General features: G+C 42.2%; 1 protein-coding gene across 1 annotated transcript in view; it reads right to left on the reverse strand.

Annotated features, from left to right (window-relative positions):
- Nucleotides 1-6076: 6076 nt before the first annotated feature.
- The window catches only part of AFG1L (AFG1 like ATPase), a 130331-nt gene continuing 113300 nt past the window's right edge, over nucleotides 6077-23107 (reverse strand). Inside the window, exons 11-13 of the mRNA XM_024202598.2 lie at nucleotides 12396-12536; nucleotides 9381-9494; nucleotides 6077-7092 (exon numbers count right to left, since the gene is read on the reverse strand). Coding sequence (XP_024058366.1) covers nucleotides 6964-7092; nucleotides 9381-9494; nucleotides 12396-12536 — 384 coding nt within the window. The 3' untranslated portion in view covers nucleotides 6077-6963. The remainder of the gene's footprint in view (nucleotides 7093-9380; nucleotides 9495-12395; nucleotides 12537-23107) is intronic.

Below are 23107 nucleotides of genomic sequence, written 5' to 3' on the forward strand. Positions count from 1 at the left end.
AACCGCCCATCTAAGAACTTTGCGACCCCTTGAGGAGTCCTGACCCCTAGTTTGAGAACCCCTGTGCTTCTTATGATGAACACATTTGGTGTCTAAGTAAGCTCTGTGAACAGTCCATATCTGGTACAGAGGACCATGACAAACATATATGCAGCACATCAATTAAAACACTTCTACAAATCTGGACTGTGCTATTAGTTTCAGACTTCGTTACTACAGCATAAATTGTTTTCATGTAATTGAAGGACTTAAAATTGTTTAACCCTTTATACATTAGACTGAAATTAGAATTTATAAAACTCTCAACATACAGTATAATGACAATCCAAACAAAGTTAGTGCAGATACTAGCTGACAACGGGTCACATCCAGCAAAGGTAAAGAGTTAAAGTAACTCAGTCATTACAGGAAGAAGAAGAAAAACTGTAAAAATTGGTTAGAATTGATAATGAAAATAAGAAGTTTCTTTTTACATATATATAAATTGTGCAGAGGAAAGGCACTGCTACAATGAGGCATGTGGTTGGCACAGCTCAGCAACTACCTAGAATTTAATTGATGGCATTTATTCTTTAACCCTCTTCCTTGTTTAAAGTAAAAAAGACCTAAGATTTACTTTAAAAGGCTGTCTTAATTTTGCACTATTTATAGTAATTTCTAATGCACTTTTTATTACAACATCTGTCCCCAAAACATTAATAAATGAAGTCTGATAACAGCTTTTTGAGTGTTAGTAAACTGGAAGTAATATTATCCCCATTTCATAGATGGGGAAAACTGAGGTACAGACAGGTAATTCTGTGGCAAATCCAGGAATAAAACGCCCAGAGCTCCAGCCTCTCAGTTCTATGTCTTGCTCACAAGATCATCCTGCCTTCTCAGTAGATACTTGGCCACTGTTCTTATCTCTTTTGAAAAGGTAGCCGTTTTATATAGTTAGTTACTGAAAATGACATTTGCAGGTGATGAGCACACCCAGTCAATTGTTGCTTTTCACTACGGTCAAACGCATTCAAAAGGCCACTTCTGGCTTTAACAAGCGATTCTCCTTTTTATACAAAGGAATTTTTTAAAATGCCGCCTTCATTCTCTGCACAGAGCTTTAGAAGCCCATCTCATTATACCAAAAATACCTAACTGATCCCTTTATTTGTATGAAACTAGAAATGAAAACTACTATTTGTACAGAAAGAGGAAAAAAAGGCTTAAAAGTTCTGGTGTACATAAAGGATAAGAACATAAGAACGGCTATACTGGGTCAGACCAAAGGTCCATCTAGCCCAGTATCCTTTCTTCTAACAATGGCCAATGCCAGGTGCCCCAGAGGGAATGAACAGAACAGGTATCATCAAGTAATCCATCCCCTGTCGTCTATTCCCAACTTCTGGCAAACAGAGGCGAGGGACACCATCCCTGCTCATCTTGGCTAATAGCCACTGATGGATCTACGTAGTCATTAATGGACCTAAATGAAGTGATTACACATTTATAACTAAAGTTTCTATGCGTATTTGGAACCTAATTGAAGAAAGTTCTACGTTAATGTTTGGGGCATTAGAAATACTCATTTCAATTAAGTGCTTGAAACAAATTATCTGACAGCTATTTCACTAGGATTATTATAGATTTATAATGGAATATAGGAAAAAACTGTACATATCAATCTCCATTGTAAAGATTTTACTTAAGCCTATTATGTTAACAAAAACACAAGAGCTATCAGATTATTCCTAGAAGACATCTTAAAATAACTTCATAGCAATGTTTTTACTTACTAGTCAATGTTTGCTTAATGTGCACATCTATCTCATGTCTGGACTGCATGGAAAAAAACACCATTTGTATTTCATTTAGTGACCTGAGAAATATACAGTATATGCACGCAGTTTTAAGGCCACGGAAGAGTGTGCACAATTTAACTACAGGTATTTTGCTGCTTGTCATTACATGGCTGGCATTTTCCTATCTTTTGCAAGTAAAATATTTAAATGTAGAAATAAAAAAAGGAAATCAGCATTGATTGGCTGGACCTGTAATCTAGTCGCAGTGCACCACAGGGACTGGAGTTCAAGTGCCTTAGGAATGTCATAGGCTGGATGCACTGTGGAGATAATATGTTCTGTTATTGGAGGGTGGGGGACACGTGGAATAATTTAATCATTCTCAAGTAACGCTCTCTGGCCAGTGCCAGTGTTAGAAAGTAACTCTTTGGCTTTAGAGACACCCCAGGCAGCCCTCAGCTGGAAGGACGGAAGGTTAGTGCAGTGTGAACCCTTTGAGGGGAAGAGGAGTATTGTAAATAAATGTGTTGGGCCTCAGTTTTAAAGAAATCAGATAATTTGTGTGTGTAATCACTGCAGTTACCACTGCCAGGCATCCCACAGTCTGTGGCTGTTGTCCAGATCCAGAAGTGGCAGTCCACCATGTGTTATTTGTCCACAAGTACAACACAAAGCTGTGAGCTGCTCCTCTTTGTCTCAGGGTCTCCACAAGTGACACTGATGGGTTGGTTTTTTTGTGGTTTGCCTGTTGCTGCAGAGCATGGGTGTGGGTTTCTTGCTGGGATTATCTGGGTATATTTCTCTTAATCAATTCCCTGCTGTTGTGTGGCCTCATAGAATATCAAAGGTACCTCAGGAGGTCATCTAGTTCAACCCCCTGCTCAAAGCAGGACCAATCCCCAGACAGATTTTTGCCACAGATCCCTAAATGGCCCCCTCAAGAATTGAACTCACAACCCTGGGTTTAGCAGGCCAATGCTCAAACCACTTAGCTATCCCTCCCCCCAAGCTATGGTGCACCTCCATCCCTCCTGTTCTGTGCCAGTGGCACATAATAATTTCTTGTGGGCTATAATACATTGGTCTAATTTTGGTTGTTGGGTTTAGTGTGTGGGTGCTGGATGGTGTTGGTGGCTTATGATATACAGGAGGTCAGACTAGATGACCTGGCAGTCCCATCTGGCCTTAGACACTACTATGACTCTAAGTACTTCTGGAACGCCCTCCACTGCTTTTCCATGACAACTGCAGATGCCTTCCAAAAGCTCCAACAGAACATTTTCTTGCTGAGCATGGAATGCAAGCTGAACACTGATCCTGACCACTATTTTGTGAAAATGTCTTGGAAGTGACACTGGCTCCAGAGGATTTATGGGAATTAGATCTCTTCTCCCATAATTCTCCAGGGCTCACCAACATATCCCAGAAGCCTTTTCAAAATTTCCCAGAGCCAACTTCTTCTAGGGGCAATGCCAGGGATTTTGGGATAGGTACCCAGAATGCAATGCATTGGGGGAAAGTGTAGAACTGCACTAGTGAGGTGCAGAGCAAAACTGTGGCAGCTAACATGAATAAAAATGGCTCTGGGGGCAAACTGAACTGAGTGTGATTAAACCAGTTCGGTCTCCAATCACACCAGCTCACTGAGACACAGTTCCATTTTTTAGCTCCGATACAAGCTATTTAGTAGCAGGAGAAACCAGCAGAGCAGCATTCTCTCTCCATGGGAGTCCCCCAACCCTTGTCTCTAAGATTTTGGCCCTTCTGCTCCCCGCCACACAAAGTGAGAGAGCACAGGGGCTGCATCTATAACAAGGCTTAACAATAACGCAGATGCATCACCCAAGTGCAAAAATGCATCTGAAAAACGACATGAAATGAAAAATGCTTTTGCAGTCCTGTTTAAAGCATCTCTACTGTTATTCAGATCATACTACTGCTTTTCTTTGGGAGTTCCCATTCGAATTCAAACATCTCATTTACTATGAACGGTTTTTTTCATAAATACTTTACAATTCTCTCTTATCACTCCTTTGGATGAATGAAAAATCTTGTATTTATAAAAGTATATCTGTATAGACTTTGAAAGTTATTTGAAGTACAGGTGTAGCAAACATGGGTGCCTTCCAGTGCACAGAGATGATTAGAGTGGCTAACCTTGTAGGATTAATACACCCAGCATCAGGGCGGGTGCAAGGATGTTTTGTGCCCTAGGCAAAACTTCCGCCTTGTGCCCCCCCGCCCTCCCCGAGCCCTGTGGCAGCTCTCCGTCCCCCCCTCCGCCCTAAGGCGCCCTCCCCACAGCAGCTCGCCCCCCCTCTGCCCTGAGGCACCCCCCCTGCAGCAGCTCCCCCCCCCGCCCTGAGGCGCCTCCCCTCCCCTGCGGCAGCCCGGGAAGCCGTGCAGTAGCTCCCCGCCCCAGCTCACCTCTGCTCCACCTCCTCCGCTGAGCACGCCGCCCCGCTCCACTTCTCCCGCCTCCTAGGCTTGCGGCGCCAATCAGCTGTTTGGCACCACAAGCCTGGGAGGGAGAGAAGCAGAGCGGGGCGGCGTGCTCAGGGGAGGAGGCGGAGCAGAGGTGAGCTGGGGCAGGGAGTGCCCCTGAGTGCCGCCCCCCCACCCCACTTGCTGCAGGCGGCTCTCCCCGTGCCCCCCTGCCCCAGCTCCCTCCGCCTAAATGCTGCTGCCGCCCGGGACGGCCCAAGATCCAGCCGCCACGGTCGCCGCCGAAGGACCCGAAATGCCGCCCCCCCAAATGCTAGTGCCCTAGGCAACCGCCTAGGTCGCCTAATGGGTTGCACTGGCCCTGCCCAGCATATGGCTCCAAAGAAAACCAGGTCATGATGGAGTAATACATCAAGTATATGGCTCCACCACCTAAAAAAGTATAAGGCCATGAAGCCAAAAGGACTAGTTCACTTTAGACAGTGTCATGGTAGTGGCTGTTATAGCAGCAGTTTGATCAGGTTGCTAATCGATGGAGAGAGAAAAACAATAATACTGAGACATACGAGGTACATGGATTCTTCTCAGAAGAACCAACGGTGAGATGAAAATTGAAACAAAATGTGCAGATTTGAGGATGATCCTTTTATGCCCTGTCTGCAACCTTTTTCCCTATCCAAGGAAACTGTTTTGAAACATGCTTTTAAAGATGGTTTCTAATAGAAATAATGTACTCGTCAGAAAGGACAGTACATAGCTTTATTAAATCTAGGCTTAAAAAATATCCAAGGCAATTTTAACGAAAGGCAAGTTCATGCTACAACTAGAGGGGACATGGTTACACACCACAGTTAAGGTTTCATCTCCACTGTAAAATGTAACCATGTTGTAATTACAGCCCTGCGCAGATACACAAATGTGTATCTGCATCCGATCTGCTATCTGCAAAAATTATCTGCGGATTTGCAGGGCTCTACACTGGGGGCCGGGCTGAGGCTCCGAGGCATCCCACCCACCGGAGCCCAGTCGGGGAGAGCCGCGGGCAGCCGTAGGGAGCCCGCACAAAGTCGCAGACCCTTCCCCATCTGCCCTTGGCCAGGCAGGGAGCTTGGCGGGCAGGGCCACGGCTAGGGGCTGCTTTCAGCCCCTGCTCCGCACTGTGGGCAGATGGAGGGTCCACTGTGGCTCCCCGGCTGGGCTCCACACTGGCCTGGCCGGGGGGAAAGGGGAGACCTGTGGAGCTGCCCGGGAGCTGCTTGGGCCCCTCGCCCAGGGCAGGTATAGGGTCCGCCACCGCTGCCTCCGCCCTGCGCTTATCATGGCCGGGCTTCGGCTCCGAGCTGCTCCCCTCCCCAGCCGGAGCTGGGTTGGGGAGAGCTGCGCGGGCAGCTGTGGGGAGCTGCGGCAGACCCTCAACCTGCCCTGGGCGGGGGGCCTGAGAAGCTCCCTGCCCAGTGTCCCTGCCCCCCAGGCTCCCCGCCCAGGGCAGGTGGAGGATCTGTGCTGCGGCTCCTCACAGCTGCCCACCTGGCTCTTACCGTCAGAGCCCTGCGTGGATACAAAATTTGTATCCGCATCTGCACTGCTATCTGCAGAAATGGTCCACGGATATAAAGTGGATACCCACAGATTTGCAGGGCTCTAGTAATCTTGTCTCTTGACTCAATTGTATTATAGAGTGTGATCAAGTCATGCCCAAGTCGACACTGGCCAGTACACAGGTGTTAATAGAAACAGAGGAGAAAGTGTAGTGTGGCCTAGGCCTTAGAACTTTTAGGCTGGAAAGTACCAAAGGTCCATGAAGTCCCATCTCCCCCACCCCCTTCTGGCAGGAACACCCAGCTGGCAGTAGAGATGGACTCTTCTTTCTTGTGCTTTGATGGAAAGTCTTCAAAAAGTAGTAGTTTCCACTTTTCTATTACATTTTACTCTCTCCCTTGCATAGTTTCTTTTTTTTTTAATCACCCTTCTTTACGTGGACCTCGCCCCTCTAAGGTGACAAGCACCCTCACCTCCTGCTAAGGCTCATCCTGTCCCCAGGATCAGGCCGTTGGCTTTCAGGCTGTAAGATAGAGCAGCAGCCTCATTAGAATGACAGCAGACAATATGTACCCTCAGGAAACTATCAGAGAGTGATGCGTAGCCTTTCAGTAGAAGAGAGGAAATTTGAAGTTCAGCAGATGGCTACAAGTAAGAGTTAGGAAAATAAAAAGATAGGACACAGGAGTTCTAGAATCTTACAGACTGACTCTAGAGGGAGCAGAGTATAAAATACAAGTAAATTTGATTTGTGTGGCTTTGATCTTTCTTTTGTGCAAGCTATCATAAATATGACAAAAATACTGCATAAACAACTAAGGTGTGCATCCCCATTTTACTGTGACCCCTGCCTATATGGTTGACTTGTGCTGCAGCCTAAGAGGGATCTTGACCCAGTTAACCATGTTGAATACTGAAGTCATGCTGTACTGGAGAAAAAAACTGAAATATAAAAGGCATAATAACAGATCCACAAGCTGGGAGTGTCAAAGAAACCTAAACCAAAACAAAAACCACAACTTACTAAGCTCTTAAATTTTAAACGTAAACATTGCAGATGAAAAGTTATGGTCCAGAGGATAAGTGCAATAATAATCAATTCATTTATATTAGAAATGCTTCCAATTCTATTAGAATCTTTTTTCTTTATATACTATTTTTGTGTCCTGAGAGGTTTTGTTCATCTTTGAACAAATGACTATTTCTTGCTTCTGTCCCCATCTTTCCAATACTGTTCAGTCTGCATTTCTGTAAGTCGTGAGATAGTTCGTTGAAATGCAAAGATTTCCTCCTCTCCTGTAAACATGGAAAGTCCTCCAGCTGAATCCTAGATTGATATTTAAAAAAACAACACAGAACTGTGAGGCACAGATCTATTTTGATCAGCATCCCATCCAAACTATACTTCTGAATGCTTTAGAGAGCTTAATAATACAAGACAGTGGACTATATAGGGTACCAAAAGGGAAATAAAATGTAAAAACTCTCAAAGTAATGTTAAAGGAAATCCCACTCAATTCTCTGTAGAAATATGACAAAGCAATATATGTGGGCTAAAAGGAAAATGATGATGTTGGCACCTACTTTCACTTTTTTGTTGACTGACTCAATACAGAGCGACATTTTCTTGATTGTTTTAACATACAATTGTTACAGTTTAATGGCTGATTACCATCACTGGTAAAATATGGTTTTATTCTTTCCTTAAAATTAAATAATAAATTATAACAAATGTTAAGTAATCCCAAACCTTAGATGAATTTAAGCAATCAGAAGACAGGCAATACTTTTGGGGGCCAGTATTGCTTGCTTTGTGTACACAGTAATTAATGCACATGACCAAAAGCTTAATTCATTTGAGTCACTCCCAAAATGCAAAAATCGCAGAAAAATGCCCTATATGGAGCGATCTAGTTAAAAATTATTTTAAAAGCTATTAGCAGTTGTAATAAAACAACTAGGTAGATTCGCTTGTAACAAACACAAACTTATTAGGAGCCACTCAGACCAGTATCCAGTGGACAGATTTGTAAGGTAACCCTGCATCTCTACAAAGAGTAGGATGACCAGACGTCCTGATATTATCGGGACAGTCCCGATTTTAGGGGACTTGTCCCGCGTCCCGACTTTACATTGGTCGGGACGCCCTTTGTCCTGATATCGGGGACCGTCCGATCCGCTTCCTGGGGCAGCTCCCAGCGCCCGCCCACTGGCAGGAGCACCGCGTGCTGCAGGGGCGGGGCTTGCAGGCGCAGGGAGCAGGCAGAGAGCCCTCTACCCCTCCCCCCCCGACCCGACCCGCAACCCTAGGAGCCAGAGGGACCAGCCTGCCAGATGCTTCCCGGGACAGGAGCCGCCCCAGGTGAGCACCGCCGGAACTCCCCACCTCGCCCCCTGGCAGGTCCCTCTTGCTCTTAGGGTGGGGGGGGCTCTGCATGCTGCCGGTGCCTGCGAACCCTGCTCCGCGGCTCCGGCAGCTCCCATTGGCACTTTCCCCAGCCAATGGGAGCCACGGAGCTCGTGCTTGTGGCGGGCGCAGCATGTGGAGAGTCTAGAGACCCCCCTCGCCGCTCTCACCCTAGGAGCCAGAGACCTCCGAGCAGGGCTGGTGAGTGCGGCCAGGGAAGGGGGCAGGGTGTGATGGAGTGAGTGTCTGGGAGTGTGTGTGGGGCGCTGGGCAGTGGATGAGGTTTGTGTGTTTTGGGGTGCTAGACAGTGGGGGCCTGTTGGGGGGTGCTGGGCAGTGGGGGAGATCTGTGTGTGTCAGGGCACTGGGCAGTGCAGGTCTGTGTGGGGCACTGTGTAGTTGTGGTGGTGGGGCTGTGGGGAAGAGCATTGGGAGGGAGGGAAAATCTGTGTGTATTGGGAAACTAGCAAGTGGGGGGTTCTGTGTGGGGTGCTGGGCAGCTGTGGTGGGGCTGCTGGGCAGGGTGTGTGTGCACAGCACTGTGCATTTGTGGTGGAAGGGTTGTAGGGGGGCTCTGGGCATAGTGGATCCAGGGGGCGCTGGGCAGGGGAGTTGTGTGGCGCAGCATGGTCCCACCCTCAACAGGAAGGGGCACGCTGGTAGCACAGGGCCAGGCGGACCAGTGTGCCTCTGGCTCTGGTCGGGGCTGTGCATCTGTGTCTGTCTGTCTCTCCCCCCCCCCCAACCCCCTGCTTGCCCAATGTGTCCTGATATGTCACTCTTGTGATCTGGTCACCCTAACAAAGAGATACAACTGACAATTTATTTGTCATTTCCATTTGTTAAACATACTGAGCTAAACTGATGCCTGGAGCAACTCTACTGAACTCACTGAAATTACATCAGGGTGAAGCTTGGGTCAATATTTTCATAAATTGTTGAGTAAATACATAGAATATTAAGATATAAAATGATTCATAGATTTATGCAAAATGGATCCATATCTATTGATCTATTCCTTGACCATACAGATACAGTAAAATATGTAATTATTAAAGTGACAACTGTGCTGCATGGATTCTACTACACAGCAGCAAGCCATCTGTTAAATGTTTACTTCATTCTTTCTCCTGCAATGGTGCCATGATATCAGACCAAAGCCAATTATGCTTTTTGTAACAAAAGGAGATGATGTTGATATCACTCACCTGGCTCAACCCCAAATCATCCATCAGTATTCTGCTTTCCTCCAGGCCACTGTCATGATGTTCTAGCGGAAACAAGCTTTGGAGAGGTGTCAATGCAGAACAAATAATACGTACCTGAAATAGGGGGAAATGTGTATTGGCACCATTGCTTGTGTTTTACACACATCTTTTATGGAAAAAGCTTAAAAGTACTTCATTTTGTTTTTCCAAGTATCTTTCTGAAGTTTCACCCACCCACTAGTACTGCAGCTATGTGAATTTATGGTGTAGTCTCTTGTGAGAGGCCAGTAAATAAATAATGATATTAACTTTAACCAGGTATTTTTCTGAATAACAACTTGCAGACTTTTTATTCATATGCCAGGGTAGTAACTGCTTTCTCCCCTCAGCGATCCATTCAGTAGGAATGGATTCACCTAACTGTGTCACCACACCCTCAGAATATTTGCCATATGACATAATCTTTACCACTGTAATTTCTAAAAAAAGCAATATGAAAATCACTAGGAAATTATGGATTTTCACTAGTTAGGGTTGCACTGAGAGGATAAATGAACTGCACAGACATTCTCATCAAATGAATGTTTAAGGAATATGAAGTCTTTCTAAAAGTTCAGTTTGGCCACTACATTTTGGACCCATAAGATTCAAGTGAGTTAAAAATTTAGCTTGAATTTTATCATTACTACTTTTTAATAATACTATTAAGGCTGGAATAACTATTTTCAGATCTGATTTGAAGAGATACTGTATACAGTGAAGTACCGGTATCCCTATGAGGATTATGATATAAACATACTGTAATATTATTGTGGACAGCATACAGTATATTGATAGATCCCAGACAAAAGATTTCCATTGCAGATCAGTATCCACAAATATTTAGTTTCACAATGATGGAAAAAATATAGATCAGTATGTATTAAGTTTTAGCTCTGTGACCTTTTTAGATGATTTTTCCACGGGATTAGTTATAGGGTAAATAGAGATAATGTTGTTTAATGCTCATATGTTCTTTGGAGGAGGTCATATTTCATGATCACCTGATGTGTTTCTTCAAGATGATACTAAGAGGTAACAGATTGCAAAAATAAGTACCTCTGATTTTGTTACTCCATGCCTACTGCATACATATTTTCTAAGACACTGTATTTAGTCCCAGTTCAGCATGGTATTTAAGCAGGTTCCGAACTTTAAGCACAAGAGTAGTCCAACCGACTTCAATAAGACTATTCACGTACTTAAAGTTAGGCAGGTACTTAAGTTTCTTGGTGAATCAGGGCCTTTATGATCATCTTGAAAAAGACTGATATCTCAATTGATATTTCCTGATTGCATACATATTTAAGTGTTTGCATATATAATCACACACAGGATGGAACTTAATATTTTCATTACTCTTTTAAAATGATCAGCTTAAATACGAAATGCCCTTTTTGTTGTTTTAATAGTGCTGATTTTGCTTCCCCATGATTGAAACCTTTGTAAATCCAAGTTAAGTGGTGCATTTATCATTACTATTCCATTAGCAGTTCTGCAACCTGATTTAAAATCTACAATCAATGTTTCTTCTAAAATTAATATCACATTTTAACAAATATATTAACACTTTAATATTCTCTTCATTATTAGTCCTGACTGGCTGTGCTAACATGCCAATGGTCCCTTCCAAATTAAAATCATCTAGCATGAGCTTAGCTCCAGAATACTCAGTGGCACATTCTTTAGTTACTAGAATGACAACACCCATTTAATTGTTTATTTCCTGATTCAGTAAAACATCCCTATTCAGGAAGGACAAATAAGGACATACCTAAATTTATGCACATGCTTAAGTCCCATTGAAATCAGTAGGACTTAAAACAAGTGCTTATTTGCTTTCCTGAACTGAGGACTTTATAGGAAAGCATTCTGAAATGACGTTTGTTTTAAAACATGGTCGTATTTCGCTAAGCTCACAATTTTCAAATCGTTAACAATAATTTTTCACTTTTTTAAAAACACTTGATAGACTAGAAATGGCCAGATTTTACTCTTAAGTGAAGGTACCTTTAATAAGGAAAAATATGTACATGTCAGATGTGGAATGAAGCCAAAGTAAGTTATGTTTTTGAAAAATGAAAATAAAGGAAAATTAATTCCCTGAAATTCTGCTTCTTTGAAGACATCGCATAGGATTCTCAATCCTGGAATTAAGCTGGCAGTTTTGTGGCATTGTGCTAAGGAGCACAAACCCAAGAGTGAGAGTCTTATAGGAATAGGTCTTCAAAGAAGAATATTTAACATTATTAAATAGTCAGACAATTTTCTGGACGTGGCCATTACTTTCTATTTAAATATGAAAAATGTAAGTGACCTCTTTCCTCTCTCAGTACCCAAGCCACTCTTACCAGGGGTAAAGGAAGAAATTAAAATATAGCAGGACCTTGCTAGTTCACGCTAATGCCTGGAAGACCACTGGCCAATTACTGAACCTTGTGGAAAAATAAGGCTCTGATCCTGCACTGAGCCGCCTGTGAGCAGACCCCTCCACCAGCATGGAGCCCCAATGGCTTCATTGGAGTTCTGTGTGGGCTCTGGGGTCAGCCCCCACGGAGCTCTGTCCTGGATTGGTGAGCAAACAATTGTGCACTACAAGTGATAACAGAGGTGAGAGCAGTCTATTTGACTTGATTTTTTAAAATGATTGTTGCAACATGTATTGTGTATTTGAATTATTGTAAAGACACCCAGTGAGTCTTGACTGGACATGATCATAGCAAATTTTGTAGAAGTAGTCGTCTCAGTAATATATTACCTCTGTTGTTAAGTCTTTGCCAAAAAATGCAGAGAAACTGCCATTTTCGTGTGTGCAAATTATGCATGTGACTGAACTAAATGTGAGATTCTACTATAGCTGACAATGTTATCTAAAATAAGATGGTCTTACTTGTTACCTGATGGAAGACAGGATTAATTTATAAAATGGCCAAATAACATTATAATACATGCATACCTGAAACACTTAGTTCTCACCTTATGATCATAAAACGTATCAATAAGAGTAATGAAGCGGCGAGCTTGGGTCCTTTTTGCTATGGTAAGTAGTGGTATGTTACGAACAAAGACTGTGTCAAAATTCTTACATATTTCCAAATAGTCACTAGCTCCAATTGGCTGAAATAAAAAAAAAAGTGATCATTGGAATGCCCACTACAGAGAGAATGATGCATTAACCCTACATTTCAAAATACTACAATTACAGCACGGTGGATGAAAACTACTCCAAAATATTTCTTATTTTCCTCCTTTATATCGTTTGTCTCAGAGAAGCTTCGGCTTCAGTGTCTCCATTTCTGATTGCCGATTCCTGTTGTTGATGTCTCAACCTAATAGTGCTTGATTGTTTAGAATTTGGCTCATTTGAAAACTTCTCATCTGCTTCTTGACAACACATTATGACCCCTATGACAATCTTAAACACAAGAATAGCAGTAACCCAAAATCTGCAGGGGAATAGACTGAACATATTGTCTAGCTACAAAGTCAATGCAAATTATGAATAATTTGGACTGCTATTAGGAATATCCATTATTGATGCTTTTCAGTAGCAAAATCTGCAGTCAAAACACAAATCCATAGTTTAGATACTAAATTTTAATTAGAATTGTATTTGACACAACTAAGAGCAATTGTCTAACTTTCCAGATTCTGAAAGTCAGGGGAAGCAGACAAAAACCTTTAGTTATAGCAAAATTTCTGGCAAAACTATATTTAAAAGAGATGTCAAGATATTACATACAGTTCAAAACTTGATCTACCATTAATACTGAATTAAAAGCTTTAATGAAAAGTTTAGATGTTCATTTAAAGATCTGAGATAAATATCACATGCAAGAACACACAAGTAAATTTGTTTAAAATGATTTTCTGCATTATTTATACATCAAGACCTAAGCTGTTTGCAGTGTTTTTGCAGCCACGTTGGTGAGTGAGGTAATATCTTTCATTGGACCACCTTCTGTTGGTGGAAGGGAAAAACTTTCAAGCTTCACAGAGCTCTTCCTTAGGTCTAGGGAGGAGCTCTGTGAAGGTTGAAAGATTGTCCCTTCTACCCACACAAGGTGATTCAATAAACGATAATTACCTCACCCATCTTGTCTCTCTCAAGACCTAAGTTCACAGTTCTAAATTTTTCCTGCAGTAGTCAATGATGTCCCCAATACAGTTAACCCCTATTTTACTGCAGGGAATATTTTATATTGAGCTATTCGTATGTAACTGTGCTTAGAAGAAAAAGTCTCGCACACTGATTTACAACTTATGGGCCAAATCCTATTTGTTTTACTCATAAAGAGGTAGTTCAGTGCTTTGACTGGAACATGCAGGATTTTTCTCTATAAACCCAGAAATCCCTTCATCCGTTAATGAAATGCATCTACCTCTACAATTAAATATGGTGACAGTGCTTAGCAACACCTCTAAACAACATCTTAGAACAGGAAGTAAAAAAAATTTATCCAACTGAGACTATCAGGGGAAGTTTTTTGTAGGCCAAATGCAATTACCAAACTGGAATTTCACCTGGACCTCAGGGCACACACCTCTCCTCTTGCAAGAAATTGTAGGAGATCTTTAATTACTAGAAGTGACCAGGACTTGGTTTCAAGTCTCTCTCCCTACATCCAAAGCATCAGTCAAATGGAAGAGAGCCACAAGAATTACGATCTTGTAGAGAAGAGGTTGTCTATATAAGATACACAAACACGGGAGAGTGAAGTTCTGAAAGACATTCCAGAAAAATCTTCTCAAGAAATAGTGAAACTGAGGCAACCAGTTTCCAGCTCCTTCAGAGCAGAGGAGGGCATGGATGCTCCTAAAACTTCTCTAATATCTCAAGGGTTGCAATGGATCCCTTCCCCTCCCATGAATCCCTTCCCCTCCCATTCATAATCATGCAACATTCCTATGGCAACTACAGCAATTACCTACATCATGGAAAAGTAATATTAATGTATATATGTATTTTAGCTGTCTTTAGTGTGTTTATATATTAGGTAATCACTCAAAAATTAAGCAGAGTTTTTTTCACTTCATTTAACCTCCCCCTTCCATGAGTGATGCATCTCTCAGCTGGAATGTGGACAAAGAACAGCTGCATCATCTGGATCAGATAAATCAGGAAAAGTTTAAGGAAGTTGTGGAAGAATTTGTGGATGGAAATTCTGCAGAAGATATCAAGCTGAAACAATCCAATTTAACACCAGATCAATCTGACTGAAATACCAGCAAACTGGACAGCAGTGATATTGTATACCAGAGCAGATGATGGACAGTGCGTACCATGATGCATCCAAGGATTAGTGAGTTGGCCATAACCAAATGATTCAGCTAGTGATAACTCCTATTCCAGGTCTAGGACTGAAGAGCTCCTGGAATACGCAGAGAAGACTAAATACTTCTGCATTACAGAATGCATATAAGGGACACTGGGAAGCGTCCTGATGGTACTTGAGAAGAATAATAAGCACATATCTATAATTCTGAAGAAACATATAAGTGAATAACCACTCAGATCCATTCTAGCACATGACCAGACTAAGCATTCTTCTACTGCAGCTTCAAGTTCTAAGGCATTAGTAACCCATATAGGGTGGTTTTGCACTCTACTTCTCGAGTAGTGATTTGGGCTGCCCTGACTCATTCCATGGACAGTCCTTTCAAGGATGGAGGCAAATCTCCCAAACTAAAATCCTATTAATAAAAGAAAATAAAAAAGTACAAAATATTACACAACTCCAAACCAAACACCCATCCACCAAGGTGGATTGATTTAAATCAAAGTGATTTAAATGAGCAAGCAGAAACCCTTGATTTAAATAATCTATTTTAATCTTGTTTTGCATTTGTATTTCTTATTTTCCTAAAGAAAGGTTGGGTCTCACTGTTTGGTAAAAATTGGTACATCTTTTTGTTAATGAGGAGGACACATTATATCCATACACTTTTATTTAAGAAATTATAAAGCTTAACATACAATTATTCAGATTCTGATTTTTTTAAAATTATGTTAGAAAATAGTGAATGACTTTTTTTAATAGATGATAATTTGTTACTTTTGATTTGTATCATCTTGCAGTTGGATGGAAATTGGAATTCAATTAAAAATGCACGAAGCAGCATTTAAAAATTGCTTTTTTACTTGTTAAATAAAACTACTTTAAACATAAGGGATACTTTTTTTCTCATGTAAGTTTATCAAAACATGTTTTGCATTTAAAATTAACTGATTTTAGGTTGGACATTAGGAAAAACTTCCTAATTGTCAGAGTGGTTAAGCACTGGAATAAATTGCCCAGGGAGGTTGGGGATTTTTAAGAGCAGGTTGGACAAACACCTGTCAGAGATGGTCTAGATCGGGGTGGGCAAACTTTTTGGCCCGAGAGCCACATTGGGGTTGCAAAACTGTATGGAGGGCTGGGTAGGGAAGACTGTGCCTCCCAAAACAGCCTGGCCCCCACCCTTTATCCACTCCCTCCCACTTCCTGCCCCCTGGCTGCCCCCCTCAGAATTCCCAGGCCATCCAACCTCCCCCTGCTCCTTGTCCCCTAACAGTCCCCTCCTGGGACCCCCCACCCCCTATCCACCCCCCCTGCTCCCAGTCCCCTGACTACCCCAACCCCTATCCACACCCCTGCCCCCTGACAGACCCCCTGGAACCCCAAGTCTATCCAACCCCCCCGTTCCCCATCCCCTGACTGCCCCCCCAGAACCTCCGCCCCATCCAACTGCTCCCTGCTCCTTGTCCTTTAACAGTCCCTTCCTGGGACCCCCCGCCCCTAACCACCCCCCGGGACCCCACCCCCTATCCAACCCCCCTGCTCCCAGTCCCCTGACTACCCCACCCCTATCCACACCCCCGCCCCCTGACAGATCCCCTGGAACCCCACACCTATCCAACCCCCCCGTTCCGCGTCCCCTGACTGCCCCCCCAGAACCTCCGCCCCATCCAACCGCCCCCTGCTCCCTGCTCCTTATCCAACCCCGCCCCAGTCTCTGTCCCCCGGGACCCCCCCGGTCCCCTTACCATGCTGCTCAGAGCAGCATGTCTGGCAGCTGGGCCGCCTGGCTGGAGCTAGACACGCTGCCACTCTGCTCGGCAGGAGCACGCCGCCACGCCGCCCAGAGCGCTGCCCGCACGGCGGCGTAGCTGCAGGGGCGGGGGGACAGCAGGGGAGGGGCTGGGGGCTAGCCTCCCTGGCTGGGAGCTCAAGGGCTGGGCAGGACGGTCCCCCGGGCCAGATGTGGCCCGCGGGCTGTAGTTTGCCCACCTCTGGTGTAGATAATACTTAGTCCTGCCTTGAGTGCAGGGTACTGGACTAGATGACATCTCGAGGTCCCTTCCAGTTCTCTGATTCTATGATTTATTAAATAAAGGAAATGGTTAGTGAATTGAACTAATTGTTTCTGGTCATCATGTCCTTCAAGATTGTAGAACTGGTAGGTCTCATCCTCACTCACCTCATTTTTATTCATATATTAGACGAGGAAAACAAGCTTTCCTGCTTTTCAACACCCAGTTGGTTTCTTAACTTTGAATGAACTAGTAATTGAATTGAACTAGTTGAATAAACTGAAATTAAGAAAATATTCTCTCTGAACCTGCTACTGCTGTCAAAAGTTACTTTAGCACATCAGCAAATTTTGCTTCCAGGTGTTTAGTGAACAACTTCCACCATGTTTGACTGTCTTTAGCAATTTGGCAGAAAATGTTCTGCTTGTATATTTTTAATGTAAATTATTTTTATCGATTATACTAAGTTTGTGCTTTAACATAGGTTGTCATAATCTCACAACTGATTTTAAAAAATAAACCTATTTAAAATTAATTTTTTTATTTAAATTTTTTTAAAATCATAAATTTTCATCCATCCTGCCACCATCCACTGAGATGTATATCTTCTGACAATAAAAATTAAAATTAATTATCAATGGACTCCCACCCTTGGAGACTAAAAAGCATGATAATGCAAATTAAACTTTAACAGAAGACTGAAATAGTTGTAGAACAGACAAAAATAAGGCTAATGTGTTTCAAATCTGTAAAGAGCAACAAGGTTTTATAAACTAGGGTTAGTTTTTATGTATATCAAGATCTAATATATACACACACACAGAGTTTATAGAGAGCTAAAATATACCTCCTAACAATTGTAAAAGACCTTGAGGTACTTCAGCAATGCAAAAGGTGGGCAATTTAAACAAAGAAATATCCCAAACCAAATAAAGCTCAGGCTAGATGAGCTTGGGCACTCCTCAAGCTTGGAAATAGGTTCTATACTATTTATAAGCCAAACCCATATTCTTGTTTAGAAGCCAAATCTAAGCAATAATGCTTGGTAACTATGTGCAGAGAACACCATGGGAACTGCTATGCAAATCTCCTGAACAGAGAGACCTGGCAGCCATATCTGTTCTATCCTGACTGGAATGAGCTTTGACATCACTGCCAAGCTGCACGGCTGCCTAGCTGTAACTGAGATGTAGACAGTAATGTCACTTGGCAACAGGAAAAACTAATCACATTAGTGTCATATGAAAGACAGACCTGGGCAGGCTTTCTAAGAGCGATAGTTCTCTCCACATAAGAACTCTATGACCTTTTCTTTTCCAAATTTGTGTAGAAGGGCATGGGCCTTCCAAACAAGCAAAATGGATTTTAATCCTAGTTCCAACAGTGGCTTGGTTTTGTTATCTTGGATGAATCACTTAATGACTTTGAGCCTTACTTTCCCCATCTGTAAGCCAGGCATAAGAATAATTACCCAATTTATAAACGCTTTTATGGTACTTTAAAGCTTATCTTTGCACTCCCCAATGTACTGCTGTTCTGGGTAGGCAGCTCTCTCTCTGCTGTGTTTAAACAGTTTGAATTTACATTAGGTAATATCAGAAGAGGCCAAAAATGCAGCTGTGGGTTAATGTGACATAGAGCATCCTGATGACACCCCTTCCCCATTCTCATGCCCCTGCTACATGGGCAGCATAGAGGGTGCATGGCGTAAGCACCCTTACATTGGTGCCATCCCACTGAAGGATCTCTGGGCCAGTTAAACAAGCTTTATGGCCAGATTACACCTGCACTGCAGCAAAAAGCAGTTGCATTGCACTGGAGGTTCTGGCTTTTCTACTGTAGTAATATTCAGAGGCTCCAGTCAGGACTGGGGACCCATTGCGTTAGTCATTGTACAAACACAAGAAAACATGGTTCCAACCCTTCAGAGCACCTCAAAAGCTTCTTCCCCTCCCATATTGCCAGCTGGTCCTCATCCAGCTGCTGCTCTCTGGCAGGCACTGTGATAGTGTTGGACATACCTGTTGAAGAAATATAAATCTGGATGTGGCCAGCATATCATTGGCAATGGAGCCCATGCATTATCACAGACAATTACACTTCCTTCTGTCATGATTCATGATGGAAGACTAGGTCTGGCAAAAACAACTTATTTTCTTCTTTCAAAATATGACATGAGCCTGTACAAGTAAAAACTAGTAAATATTACAGAAACCCAAGTATTACTTGCTACTAAGGAGGCAGCGTTGCCTAATAGAAGGAGACCTGGGTTCTATTCCTGACTCTGCTACTGGCCTGCTACATGACCTGGGGCAAATCACTTCACCTCTCTGTGCCTCAGGTTCCCACCTGTTAACTTTGTAATGCACTTTGGGCCATATTTTGAAAGGTATTTAGGTGCCTAAAGATGCAGGTAGGTGGCTAGTGGGATTTCCAAAACTGCATATTCAAATCCCACTAGTGCCTACCTGTATCTTTAGGCACCTAAACGCCTTTCAAAATTTGAGATCTATGGATGAAAAGTTTTGTAAAAGAGCTGGGTATTATTATTTTTATAAAGCAAAAATACATTCAACTTAAAAAGTCTGGTTCAACCTGAGACCCTACTGGCATTATATTGAGCCCTTCTGCAATACATCTTTGAAGTTTTGCACATTCTGAAAGGCTCCTGATCACTCAACACTGATTAAGTTCTGAGTACCATTAATCTACATCTGAAAGACTCCAAGATTGGTGGCAACTGATAGAGAAATGGTGGCTTTCTAAACTTTATAATTCTGACAGGTTGTATTTTATTTCATAAGCCTTAATATAATGGACTTTTCAAGCCATAATTAGTATTCTGAATTCACATAGCCTGTTCCCTGAATAACAGAAGTTGACTGATTTATTCAGTACTGAATGGCACTTTAGTTAGTAACATCTTTGAGTATATTACTCCATCTTTTAAGTTTCAGACAGGATTACCTCATACCAATCCTTCACAAGGTAATGATGATATTCCTCATCCCCCTACTTGAGCAATTAAAAAGTTCAACACTCTTGGATGTATCTGAATAATTTTCCAAATGGGAACAATTAAAATCTACTTTTTGATTGGTTGTGCATTCTTTGGTATTGTCTGAATACCTTTTGTTTTTGTAAAATGCTGATCAAGACTCAAAGAACTTTAAAATGATCAGGAGTGTGCAGGAAACATTTATCATTTTAAATTAGCAGTCAGCCATCTCATATGCTAAGCATACTTTCTTTAATAAACTTTCACAGATAAGGGTCTTATTTGCTGTGGATCTCATTGCTCCTGTGTAAAACATGCAGGTGAGGTAGAATCACTGTAGATTTCTGTAATTAACTCTGATGCCAGGCCTCAAGATTTTATCAACAACACACTAATGCAAAATGCATTAGCACTAACACGGGCTACCTCCTGACCAAGAGGCTAGTCCACTTCAGTTTTCCTGACTGAGCTGTTAACTTTATACTTTTTTGTTTCTCTGTCTAGTTAATGCATGTTCTGCTATCATCATGTATGTTCAAGTAGGAGGTTTATTATTTAGTGTTCTCTGTAGACTGTACTGTTCTCAGGGTTACTCTTCTATTTCCATTATATATTCCTGGTAGTGATACATGGATAGCTAGCTCTTCATTTAACAAGAGTATAAAACATCCCGCTCAGCAATGACAACACAGTATGTCCTATAGAAAACTTGTTTTTTGTAGATAAAAGATGCCTTACATAAGTTAGGATGAAATGTCCTTTTCTAAACAAAGGGAAAATATTATATTGATTGATGCTGAAATAGATTACAGGTCCAGCCTTAATGAAATACATCAAACTAGTGGTTGATAATTAAGAATACTGAGTGCTGAAAATCATGTACACAACAATACAATTTAGAATAGATACATTTACTAAAAGTCAAAAACTATTCAAAACCTAGATGCTTGTGAATTTACATATTGAACAACATAAATATATAAAGCCCTTTCTACAAATTCCAGGGAAATCATTCTTCTGTAAGCAATTAGGCTGATGATGCACAGAATCAAGACAATACCCTTACGATTATGATTCAAGAGAGAAATAATTGAACTTGGGGCATGACCTGTGATTCAGTTACATGTCTGAGGTTGAAGATGAAGAACATAGATAGCTAAACACTCTGATACCATGGTGAGGAGTATGGTATACAAAATTTAAAACTCAAGGCATGGTTGACAGCTTAAGTGTACTGGACAGCTTTGTGAATTTTTAAAGGTAAAAGACAGTGATTACATTTTACCTATGGTTACATTCTGAAGATTTACTCTAAGACATTTTCGTACTGACCTACTGACATGGGCTATATGGGCTGACTGCTCTTTAAAAAGGTCCACAGTGGGGTTTCTTGCACCTTCCACTGAAGCCTCTGATATTGGCTACTTCCAGAGACAAGATTCTGAACTAGACAGACCAATGATCGGATCTGGTATGGTGGTTTAAAGATATGGCCCAGGTTATACACATGGTTTGTAGGCAATTGGTTTGCAGTGAAAGAGGAGTTGTGCTTCCAGGAGCAGAAACCATTATAACAGCTACGTGCTGTGGTAGTTTTCCAGCAAGGGAAAAGATGGGGAGTAGCTGAAACCTGTTTTGAGACTTGGGGAGCAGGTAGGGGGGGAAGAGTCTCTAGGCAGAATCTGAGCTGCTAAAGCTCTTGTGGATCTGAAACAAGAACTGATCCATTTGTTTACTTAATGTTTGACAAGTGAAGCAGCAAACTGAAAAAGGGAACCATGGTTGCAAAGTGTGAACCAGTAGATCTGGTAAATGCTGGTACAAAGTAAAAGTACAAGGGAGAAAAGGGTGAAGGTGAGCTCTCAAGAGTTTCTATTGGACCTGTTCCAGCGCAGTGTTATACACTTAAATGAGGAACAACAGGGAGTCTAAAAGACTTTCTGGTTAGGATTCAGCTGTTCTCTGAATCCAGCAAAGAAATATGTTGTACTGTACTGGTCCAGCACATGGTTGGTACTGGGAGGAAACCAACCCATTAAAGCACCCCCACCCTGTTTAACAGTAGCAAAGAGGGACTAGGCCATTGCGGAAATGTCTGGGGAAGGCATAAATAATCAACCTGCAACCAGTCCTTGGGCCCTTGTGTTGGTTAGGAAAAAGGATAGCAGCACCAGATTTTGTGTCGACTACAGAAAATGAAATTAAGTCACTTTAAAGGATTCTTATCCATTAGCACAAATAGATGATATCCTAGCAGGTTCAATTTGGTTTTCCATAATGGATCTTCAAAGTGGGTATTGGCAAGTGGAATTGAATCCAAAAGCTAAGGAAAAAACTGCTTTTCATAGCAGGTCAAGGCTTATGGGAGTTTATAGTGATGGCTTTTGGCTTGTTCAGTGCATCAAGTATATCTGAGAGGCTAATGGAGAGGGTATCACATGGCATCCCCTCTCAGCCTGTCTGCTATACTTAGATGGTATCCAGGTGCGCACTAAAACATTCACAAGTGGTCTGTGATAAGCTGAAGGTGGCCAATTTGAAACTGAACCCAAAGAAATTGTGAGTTGTTTCTGGGTACAGAATGAGTGAGTAGGGAATTTCCAGTGTCAAAAGCCAGACACTCACACAAGTGCAGAGTTTTTAGAGCTCTGCTCTTATGTTTATTTGTGGGTTTGACAATATTGCAAAACCACTGCATACGTTGGGTGAGGAAAGGAAACCATTTTAGTGGTCAGCAGAGTGTGATTTAGCATTTTGAGAGTCAAAGAAAAGGCTCCTGTGACTGCTCCTGTCTTGGCCTATTAGTCGTTCAAAACCCCTTTCGTACTGGACACACACGCTAGTGCTTACAGTTTGGGGGAAGTACTGACATAAGAACACAAGGGACTTGAGAGGAGGTGGGTTATAACAGCACAAGTCTTAATTCTCCTGAGAGAAAAGCCCCAAAAATTAACAAAACCACTTAACTTAGAAAAATCAAGGGGACTTGTGCTCCTAAGTCACTTATGTGCTTTTGAAAATTCCACCAGTGAGCTTCTTAACTTAGTACTCAGTCCCTATCCTTCCTCTCTCTCTGTCTCTCTATTTTAACACTTGCTTGTTGCATCTGCTTTCATATTAAAGTATAATCTATTCAAGCTAAGGACTGGGTCTTCCTATAAATATGCACAGCTCCTAGCACAGTGGGGCCCCAATCCTGACTGGAGCCTTTGAGCACCGCTGCGCTACAAATAATAATATAATGTAAATTACAGTTTGCAGGTTACAAGGAGGCAAAACAACTTTCAAACTAAAAACATGGTGGAAACACATTAAAAGATTTGGATCACCTTTTTTTTTTTTTTTTACTTTGCTATAGAATAGTATGTGATCTAGTGGTGAGAGGCCAGGACTGGT

This window comes from Terrapene carolina, unplaced genomic scaffold (genome assembly GCF_002925995.2).
Source record: "Terrapene carolina triunguis isolate 2854851 unplaced genomic scaffold, T_m_triunguis-2.0 Scaffold42, whole genome shotgun sequence".
Lineage (NCBI taxonomy): Eukaryota > Metazoa > Chordata > Testudines > Emydidae > Terrapene > Terrapene triunguis.